At 40.4% G+C, this 11042-nt stretch overlaps 1 protein-coding gene across 2 annotated transcripts; it reads right to left on the minus strand.

Moving 5' to 3' along the window:
- Positions 1–625: 625 nt before the first annotated feature.
- On the minus strand, positions 626–10839 carry LOC127984262 (SERTA domain-containing protein 2-like). Of its 2 annotated transcripts, XM_052586823.1 has the most exons (3): positions 10308–10443; positions 5694–5902; positions 626–4438 (listed from the first exon to the last, which is right to left on the minus strand). In XM_052586823.1, the coding sequence occupies exon 3, from the start codon at positions 4432–4434 to the stop codon at positions 3775–3777; it is 660 nt and encodes a 219-aa protein (XP_052442783.1). In that variant the 5' UTR covers positions 4435–4438; positions 5694–5902; positions 10308–10443; the 3' UTR covers positions 626–3774. The 2 variants fall into 2 exon arrangements, with proteins under 2 accessions (XP_052442783.1, XP_052442782.1); XM_052586822.1 differs by lacking the exon at positions 5694–5902 and having other exon boundaries at positions 10308–10839.
- Between the last annotated feature and the right edge of the window lie 203 nt (positions 10840–11042).

Here is an 11042-nt window from a genome sequence, read left to right on the forward strand (position 1 = left end):
ACACGTACTGCACGGAAAACAAAGACAGCAAAACAAAGATCCAACAAAAGTAACAATTAAATTATTAATTAAAAAAGCTTATTGCCTAGTCTTTTTATTTAAGTGTATTTTAAATGGGAAATAAAGCAATGCGAACGTACCCATTATAGAGCACTCTGTCCAAAATCTGCTGTTCAGTTGCGCGCTGCCTCCGCTGCCGGTGTGAAAGCAAAATAGGCACGCGCTGCTTCTGCTCTGCCTACCTGCTGCTAACGCGCTGCTTCTGCTCTGCTGAAACTTGCGGTGTGAACCCGGCCTAATGTTTTGAAAAAAGGGTAAATGGAAAACAAATCATTTTGCATCATGGTTTAAAACTCATCTTTAATGCAAAGTTGCTTGTTTATATGAGACTTAAGTGATAACCTTTGTATCACGATTTTATATACCATTTATGTTTGTGCAGTATCTGAAAGATATTGTGCAGCATATAATTCCAAGCGAGTTGATCTCCCTTCATGCACTCATTGATTTTGCCTGTAGGGGGCGTTATATGTCCTTTTTAATTGATGTGTTTACTCCATATTGTTTTATGTCACTTAAAATGTGTGCTTGACTGGTTGTAGATATTGAGTAAATACATAACAAGTTTCCATTTCCATTTTTTATTTGACATACTGACCTGCTACAATGTATTGCATAGAATATGACAGCAAAAGAAAATGCTTTATTATTTACATACCTCACAAAAATCTGCGGTCAAACCAGATCAAAGGACAGTTTCTGTGTGAAACTGAAAAATGTAGGGTGTAAAGTCATCGTTAGAAAAAAAAAAACCATATAGCCATTTATTAATTCAAATGTATATAGGACTACTACATGGATTCATTTGCATTTAGGCAAGACAGCGCTTATGTTCATATTTTCTTATTGCACTTGGGACAAAGTGGCATTTTGAGGTTTCTGATATTACAATTTCATTAGGATAATAATTAAAAGAAAGGTTATCTTAAAAAAATAAATAATTGGCAAATTAACAAGATGATGTGATGTTTAAAGCTTGCTGTTTTGTGCCTCACAACCAAGCAAATTTGAGAAGGACCATGATGATACAAACTCTTGCTGCTTTTTATATTCTCTGTGCAACCGGTACAACAAACGTACCCTACATTATTTGAGTAAGCCGTTCACAAGTTTACAACAGTGTAAACCACTTTTCACTGTTTCTCTATGTATTACTGCAATGCATGCTCCTAGACTAAAGCATAATGAACACTAGTTAAAAACCACAGGCTCCTGGGGCTGATTGTGAAACGATTGTCCTTCAAGAGACTGAAACTCAAGCAGCAGGAGACATTACATTTAAATGAGGCAGACAACTGAAAGCTCTCCTACTTAACCACTTTAGCATAAAAAACAGTTTAAAAAGCTGCCTAAATAACAGCCTGGTCCAAAGGGAAGTGAACACACCATAAAGAAGATCCCATCATGGTCAGCACAGATCAAAAGCTTTACAAATAATTCCAATGATAAACAGCTCTCATAATTCTGCATTATATATCTACACACTTCAAAAAAACAAATAAAACCTCCTAAAGACTGAAGTCTATAGATCATCTCTCACTCTTAAATAAAAGCAATATATTATCTCATGATCTTCAATCAACAACAACAACAACAAAAAAAACATGAAAACACAAGTAAAATGTATAAATACAAATATACACACAGAGAGAGATCAAGCTTACAAAGCTCAAGAAGCTACACACTCATTAGATCCACAGCTTTCAGCATTAAAAACCAGTCACTGTTTCACCATACAATCTCTCTCCGATTTATGGTAACCATCTTACACAAGCATGTTTGTGTAAACTTTGTGAGTGTCCGGTTTTCTCTGTGGCAAGGCATGAGTCTTGTGAGCGGGAAAGGCAGGGTTGGGTGTCTGCGAGCCTGTTTTTAAAGAGGTACAAGCGTGTTAGTTCAGACGAAAACACAAAAAGCCCTACTCTGCTGTCACCTCAAATGCCATTGTTAGTGGTTCCTTAAATTACATAAAATATCTCATTTATTTTAGTTGGAATGTCTAATTTTAACTCAAATTCAGACCATAGATGTCTCAAGCCACTAATGATTAAAGTGAGCTATCCACAGGCAAAGGAAGACATTCCTCTATGAGCTTACAGACCAAACTGAAGCGCTTCCACTTGTTATTCTTTTCCACAAATCAGACAGAGAACATAGCTCCTCCCTTAAACTAAAATGATTGGTCAGGAGGAGATCAAAGCCCCTTGGGGCCTCACTGAGGGCGGGGCTTGTTGAGAGTGCACCAATGTGAGCGCACACATACCAGCTGTTGTCAAACTCTCAAAGTAGCATTCACCACTAGCACAGCTCTCCACGTGACAGGAGCTGTTTGCTTTAACCTCCCTCCCGCCCCTTAATCTGGCTCTGCTTCTTCCCTTCCCCCTGTTTCTGCCCTGTCTTAATGGAGACAGCAGCTTGTGGCTCTTTTGCATTCGATTGCAGAAACCTAATGTTCAGTCGATGTTAATACAGATCAAAAACCAAGGGCCTCGCTCTGGTCTACCATCGCACACATCTGAGTAGTAACTAATAACTAAGTTGTGGTGGAAATGGCTCTTGGTGAAGGGAACAAGTAGGCAGGCGAGACATCAGTTCTGCTCCACATGAGAAAGCTTGGACATTCAGAAATGGTCCTCAAAAAAACATGAAAGGCATTCACAGACATCCACGATCAGTTTTTTTGCAGTGTAGATCACAATAAAGGACAGCAGGAGGAGATAATGGCTTCTTTAGAGGACAGAGGATTGCACTTAACACTCAAAAAGTGGCAAACAACCCACTTAAGGAGCGTCATGGGCGTAGATCAAGTCTATGTGTGGGTCCACAGTGTGCAGTTCATCGTCGGCAGTCTTCATTCTCCGTTGTAGGCACTATGTTCATACGAGGGATTCGACGGTGGCTGTGTGTCTGACAATCATTTACGTGAAAAGTAGAAACAGCATTAAATTCCAAGTGATTTGAAAATAGAGATCACTTTTTATGCAAGCAACAGCCCGTTCTGAATCCAGAAATGTTTCGAAAAGAAAGTTTTGAATAGAAAGATCGAGACAAAAGCCTTTTTTCTACAGCGATAGCTTTGGACTGAATCCTAACATTTGAGGAGAGGCCTTCCTGTGAACAGAAAGCCATATATAAAACAATCAGCAGTTTTGAAAGTTATTGGAGAAAAACCATTAAAATACAGTTGTAACAATGACAGTCTTTGTATAGAGAAAGAGCTCTTGGTATCTTGAGAGGTAGTGTGAGGGCTGCCTGTGCATGACATGATCTGATCATCAGAATTACTGACAGTAAATGTAATGCTTCAGAATACAGTGGAGATCACAAAAAATAAATGTCTTTTAGCTCATCAAAAGCTACGGAGTGTCCATCACGATACACTTTTCTTCAATCTCCTTGTTTTAAATACAACCGACTCGCTATCCAATATAAATAAGCATCAATGCTAATACTTTGTTTCTGAAGTCCCTGCATATTCATATCTTAGCTTGCTTAAATATGAAGGATGGCAGCGTTAAGCTCGACCATCTGAAAAGTCTTAAAAATGTGCATTCATCCTACAGTGAGAGTGTGTCAGGCAGTTTCCTTTTATAATATATAAATATATCAGTCCTTTGTATAAAAATAGATCAAATGTGTATCACACTGTATCACTTATTTCCCATAGAAAACATTGGGATGGCTGAATGAGAACAATGTGGTGCGAGCCGTGGTTCAGGAGCGCACCAGGATCTCCATGATGTGGTCCAGGTCGTTGATGTCTGAGAGACAGAGCTGTAGGCTGCTGCTGGATGTGCACATGCATCCATTGCTCAGGACAGAAATGTCAGAGGAGTCGTACATTGACGTGTCAATGTCTTCAAAGATGTCGTCCAACGGCAAGTCTGTCAAGTAGCTGGTGGAATTAGTGATCTCAAAAGAGCTGAAAAGCGAATCTGACGACCTTGTGTCGGCCTCACCAGCAAGGGATGGCAAAAGTGTCTCATTTTCAGTGCTGCACAACTGGACCTCCTCATCCTCCGCTGTCATGAAGGGGAATGAAGGGGACAGTGCTCCGGATAGGGGTGGAGGACAGTCTAAGGGCACAGGTGGCAGGTCAGGGAAGTGGCGTGGGGTGGAGGTGAGAGGGAGCGAGGGGCCGAGCGGGGCTGGTGGCAGACAGGTTTCCCCCTCCTGTCTCATCTCCTGCTGAATCTGGCGGAGGGTGTTGGCCAGCAGGACCGAACGGTGCAGGCTAGGTTCAGCTCGTTGCTGGCAGCTCTGTAGCTTGTCTAGACACAAGTCCAGCACCAGCTGCCTCTGCTGAGGATATGGCAAGTCTTGGGCAGGGTCCTCACATGAGCTCAGCTTGCGTTTCACCCCCCGGCCCAACATGTACCTACAGATGAAAAAAAGAAAGGGAAGTTCAGAAAAACAGAACTGGAACATTTCTCTCACTGACCTACCGTACAGTCAAATTAAATATTACTTAAGGATACTTGATTTTACTTGCAATTCAAGCTTTTTGAGCTTCATCCACTAACATATTTTGCAAGAAAGCATCATAGGGATTTGTCACTTGCCCGATCAGCAAAATGTTTTTTGTAAATTTAATTTGATCTACATGGTGCATAGCGCTGTAAAGTTTTAAAGTCTATCCCTCACAGCCTCATTTTCACACATGTACAAATTCAATATTGTGTATTCAAGGAAAGGTTAAGGCTAACCATTAGGCAATGACTACCACTCACCTAAGAAGTTTTCTATTGCAAAAAAATGAAATCAATAAATCATGAATTAATAATTCAAAGGCTTAAATAAATACACATTTTAATATGTTTTTTTTTTTGAAAAGTCTCAGCATCACATTTTACAACTAACCTTGCTTGGTAATAAAAAAGGTTGAATTATCTGATATTTTTAGACTGTTGATACTTGACATGTTGGTTAGATCACATGAGATCGCATCCATGTTCTACTGATTCCTGCGAAGTTCACTGTGTGGTCTGCTCCAGTTATTAACTCTGCATGGAACAAACCAATCCTGAATTTAACAGCACCATGACCATCGTCTGTGCACACAGACTATCGCTGAACTCTGTTCTTGACAAACACTTTCGCCTTGAAATTTGACTGTTATCGGATACATGACTGATAACATGAAGCTTTAACCTGACAAAGCTCTTTCTCCTCCTCCTCCTCCCTGAGCGGGACTTCCTGAGAGGTGGATGCATTAGCTCAAGCTCCTCCTGGCTGCGACTGCAGTACACATGAGAATAAGCTCATGCTTCGTTAGCGCTCCTTTCTCACAGCGGAGGAGGATATGCAGCACAGGAGCACTGCTGCAGCTTCTACCCCATGAGCGATTCTTAACAGCAAAGACCTTCTTAAAGATACACTTTTAATTTCCTAAAAGGGGTTTTTGCAGCAAAAACTATAAATAATCTGTTGTGCAAAGGCAGGGTTCTTTATGGACCCGTCAATTCTAAACTGTAAATGGAAGTAGCCACTTTTGAGCACTGAAAAAAGGTTTTCGAAAGAATGCGATCCCATATTCAAACTGCTATTCCGAGCCACAAATTTTGTTTGGGCCATACGTTTATGCGCAAACAAAAGCGAAATGTGGCTTGTGGGCGCACCATTTGAATACTGACCATAACTGCACTGTCAGATAGCCGCCTCAGATCTGGAGAGCTGGAGTTTGAGTGGAAAGGGCCGTAAATGTGAAAGACTGTCTATCCACCTCTGCGCTCTCTGTGGTGTAGGCGCCCCCCTCCCTACATCCATCGCTCTGAACCAATACAGACATCCCCCGCAGGTCTGGTCACTGACTGCTCTTCTCTACTGCAGGGTGCACAGGAAGCTGCAGGAGCCAAGAAGAGCCTCTCGTGTTCAGAAGGGAGATGGATGCATTAGATATTGTAGTCTCAATCCCAACATGTAGCGAAATGTGCAGCATGTTAAGTCTTAGTTTCAGGCAACAGATACCACAACCAGTCATGAACCTAACTAAAGCATGAAGGGAAGGATATCTTTAGTTATTAATCTTTAAGAAACAACTAAACACCATTGATTAAACACTTTTAATGCCTGAATGTGTGTGAGTGCATGCAAGAGCTGCACGCAGAGGCTGGCGGTTATATAACCATGCACGCTAGCAGAGCACTCTGGGCTCATTCCTGCTCAGCCCTATAGGTGCCGTTCCTACAAGGAAGTCACAAGGCTTAAAAAGGGACATTTTGTATTCCTGCAGATTTCACAGCTGAATTCCGGCAGGAGCACACGTATGCTTGGAAGAGGGTCTGCTCTGCAGCCCGTCTCTGTCAGAAACAGCAAGCTATAAATGGAACGCAAGGGACAAAACCACCATGACTTCGAAAAAAAGGTATTATCAAAAAGAATATGGCATGTAAGGGGTCATTATGCTTGAGACATCAAACAAGTGTTAAAGCTTGAGAAAAAGGTCATCGACTGATTTGGGCATTTAAATGTGCATTATAAAGCTTTTTTTTTAAAGAAGGCAAGCTGAACAACTTCAACTTTGACTTGGTCACTATAAAGTCTCGCAGCTTTAAAGCAGCAAGGCATGATTTCAATTGGGCCCCTCTGGTTAGACTGGCCTCTGTGGTCTGCTTTCCATGGCAACAGCGGTGGATGAGAGGCTGGCGCTTGAGTGGCACAGAGTCTGCAGCTCAAAGACAATAAACAACTACGGAGACGACCATCAAAGTGCGAGAACACATTGGGATCCATAGAAGAGGGAGCATTGCAGTAGAGTACACTGCGTTGCATCACTTCAAGTCTGCACATATACATGCTGGTACTTCAGTTTGGTTTATATCTGGCAAATATATGAATTTGATAACATTTTTGCTTTTAACAACCAACTGCAAGGTTAAGAACATTCAATATTAAAATACAATATTAGATTGTATTATGCGATAATAAAATATTCAATTTCAAAATTAGAATTATGACCCAAATGTATTTTTTCTACATCTGTAGGGGTTTATTACATCCAGTGACAGAAAATGACATATTCTGTGGAAAGTTCTTTGACTTTAAACTGAGTATTTGAACATGTTTCATCTCCTTTACAGACTGCAAGTTAAATTATGTTTTGAATACTTACTTTTGTCATTAAACCTTTTGACATTTGACAGCTTTTTCTTATTTAACAAAAGTTAAGGTTTTTTTCCATTTTGTGAAAAAAAAAAAAAAACTACATGGAACATGTTGCTATTTTTAAACACAGCATCATCAGTGTAGGTTATATTAGGGCCTTTTTGATAATCAGCAGACAGTCTTTAAGATGCAGTGCTTTGTAATAATAATGATAATAATAACTAAATTATTTAATACATTTGATAATAAGTAAATCTTACCATTACAACTTTCATCATATTTTTATTCATGTATAGTATCAAAGTTACACTTCTATAATGAAAATTAAATAAAAAAAGTCTTGACACTCTCACTGTAGGATAACCAAGTTATCATTCATACTGCCTGTGAAACACACAAGACTGAACAACTGAGAAGTGTCTTTATACTGCTGCTTTCACTTACAGCAGCACAGCACTGCATAAATGAATAGCAGCCTAGCTCCACACAAAAAGATACATCGGTTTCACTGAATTTAGAAAGATAAGGACTTCACTTCCTTTCCATCACTGTGTGGTTAGTAGTACATAAAAAAAAGAACCGAAGAGAACAAAGTGACAGACAGCACCAAGATGATCTTTAGTCACACTTTGAAGACAAGATAAGAGTTGCTTCTACTCATAGGGTGGCTTAAGTTACGATACTCCCTGCACGAGAGCAAACTGAACTGACGTGGTTGAGTCATATTTTCATCTTTCTCTTCCGGTTTCCCTCCCACTGGCCCAAAAAAGGCAGTCACGATAAAGAGGACAACAGGAAAGAGTCTTTAAAAAAAAAAAAAAAGCAGGAAAGAGAGAGGGTGTACCTAAGCTTGAGCAAGCAGGAGCTTCTAGAAAGGTTAGTCTGTGACAGAAAGTGGGAGGAGAACAAGATATTGAGTTGGGGAGTGTAAGAAAGAGCACAGGGGATTGACTGCGAGTAGGAGGGAGGGAGTAGGTGGCAAATGCCATTGACAAGCCGAATAAGTCTTAAATTAATGAACCACTGGGTAGACAGGCCGGATGTCTCAGTTTGGGCAGCTTTGTAACTGGGCGGCTCCAACAGACTGACGAAGTGACTCAGAGCATTAGTCACGCTGACAGACGTGAACACACACTCATATGAAGCCTGCTTGTCTTATCAGTGCTGTAAGTCTTTGAGTCAGTGGTGAAACCTCAATCTAGTCTAAGACTCAGATGGATTTTATTCACTTAATATAAAAAAATTTGCCTACTAAGAACTTATTAGCAACTAATACATGACTGAGGTTCAAGTTATTGACAACCCTGCATAACATTTAATTACACTTGAAAGGGATAAAATTTTGTCATTAACCACTTGCCCCCATGTCGTTCCATACCCATAAAAGCTTGATTCGTCTTCAGAACACAATTTAAGATATTTTGGATGAAAACCGTGAGGCTTGTGACTGTCCCATAGACTGCCAAGTAAATTACACTGTCAAGGTCCAGAAAAGTATGAAAGACATCGTCAGAATAGTCCAACTGCCATCAGTGGTTCAACCCTAATGTTATGAAGCAACGCAAATACTTTTTTTACACTAAGAAAACAGAAATAATGACTTTATACAACAATTTGTCTCCTCTGTGTCTCTCCTAATCACCATTTTGGAGAATATCCACTGAACGCAAACAGCTTACGGTCTTCGGTGTCAGCCGCGCTGCACTGATGCACGGTTTTCATTCAAATCAAATCGTAAAATACACATAGAAAACGTATCCTTGTGTAGCGGCTCACACAGAGGTGCATAAGTTGCATTCAGAGCCATTTTACAGAAGTTGCATTCACTTCATAAAGTTTTGGTTGAACCACTGATGCCAGATGGACTATTCTGATGATGTCTTGACCTTGGATCTTGACAGTGTAATTTACTTGGAAGTTAATGAGATAGTCACAAGCCTCCCGATTTTCATCCAAAATATCTTAAATTGTGTCCCAAAGACACACAAAGCTTTTGTGGGTGTGGAATGGCATGGAGGTAAAGTGATGACAAACTTTGCATTTTGGGGTGGAGTATCCCTTTAATATTAATAATAATAAAATGTAATGTTTATCTGCTTACTCCCAGGGCATTCAAGATGTAAGTGATTTTGTTCATTTCAGTAGAACACAAAAGGAGATTTTTAAATTTACATTAAAAATTTTCATTTTTGGGTGAACTATCCCTTTGACTGTTTGACAGGCATGAGAGCGAGCGGAGTTATCATCTGCAGAAGTCAATAATAACAAACAAAATACATATTACAAACCTGTACATTTCTTTAAAAACCTTAAGGTGATACTTATGCTACAAGTGAATTATCAACAAAATACTCAGAAGTGACCATACCACACAAACACTTACTATGTAATATATCACAACCAAATATTTTTTTAAAACTCCGCATACTAGCTGCTTTCTCAATAAAATAAAAAATATGACTTTCGCTTTCCGAAAGAGCTGAATCTAAAACTGCACATAACTTTAAATCGGTCCTCGACCATTTCGCGTATGAAGACACGTAATATGAAACGCATAACTACTCATAAAGATTAATGTAAAATAACACATGATTCAATCGAATTATGAAACTTTAGTAAAACCGAAATCTGCATTCATGCACTCTTAGCTTTCACTATTGCTTTAGTTAGACATGTTTGTGAAACACGACTGAAATACCGTAACGACATACTATTTTAATTCTTTAAGAACAGGTTTAATAGAAAACCGTCCAGTCACATTTACGAGTGAACGTTAGTGGGGTTCAAACATCAGTGTGGCAAATCGACCCCCTTACTCAACCGAAACCACGTACACAAAACGCGAGGTACCAAAGTCTCTGTTTATAGGCTCACACACAACGATACAGATAGAAATACCAGTATAACGTAACATACTTTTTGCTAGGACTGCTCCAGATGTAAATAAACTAGGGTGGATGGAGTAACAGCTACACAAGCTCAACTATCGATAACATAAACTCTAACTTTAGTTGTTTTGGAAAGCGGGACAGTCCTGAACAGTGTTAATACACGAAACAATTTCCAGAAACAGAATTATAACTAAAGGGTCTTCTACCGGGCTCATGAGACATCCAGAAAACAGTTTATGACAAAGTCGTTACCTTGAAGAGGAAAGGGCACCATCTCCTCCGGCGGGCTCAACTTCCTTCTTCACATCCAGTCGACACATAGAGACGGTAGGAATTCCCTTTTTTCTTTTCATGGACGCCTTGAACGCTGTGATGTCCCTTTGACCCATACCATTATGTTTGGCTCAATCAGTTGCTTCGTTGTTTAGCGTTAATTACAGCCAACTACTCTCGCAGACGTGCGCACGCACCGCTAGCCTCGGCGGCTAAGCTCAGAGGGATGCGCAATGAATTAGCCGGTTAGCTAGTTCGTACTTGGTTAAGTGCTGGCTCGGTCTATATGGAACTACGAAATTAATTTACCCAAGATCCTCGAATGACCGCTACATTCTCTTGGATGATAAAAACAAGATGTACGGTTGTTTAAATCGGTCGCCGAACTTCGCGATGAGCTTCTGGTCCAAATTCTGAACATTATTTCTCGCAAAACTACGCGACCGATCACGTCTCTACACAAGCACGAGAAGAGAACTCTCTCCACACTGTAGAATCAACGCGAAAGGAACTCAGCTGATTGACGGTCGTCAGGTGGGAAGGCGGTGATTGGTCGAACGCGATCTCAGACCCGCCTAGTAACTGCCCCTGATTGGTGGAACGCGTCTTCTTGCCCCTCCTCCAGTCACATTCGCCCCCCTAACATGCCCAGCCCACAGACCGAAAACGTGACTGTTTGGAGCACCGGCTACGGCACAAACAACGTTGTAAATG

The sequence above is a fragment of the Carassius gibelio genome, chromosome B20 (genome assembly GCF_023724105.1).
Source record: "Carassius gibelio isolate Cgi1373 ecotype wild population from Czech Republic chromosome B20, carGib1.2-hapl.c, whole genome shotgun sequence".
Lineage (NCBI taxonomy): Eukaryota > Metazoa > Chordata > Actinopteri > Cypriniformes > Cyprinidae > Carassius > Carassius gibelio.

What these genes read in the sequence shown, in the direction of transcription:
- LOC127984262 (XM_052586822.1), bottom strand. Translation starts at nt 10,444, where the DNA reads ATGGGTCAAAGGGACATCACAGCGTTCAAGGCGTCCATGAAAAGAAAA. An exon ending in GGTGCCCTTTCCTCTTCAAG is followed by an intron (nt 4,439 to 10,307) that starts GTAACGACTTTG and finishes TTTCATCTGTAG; the next exon opens with GTACATGTTGGGCCGGGGGG.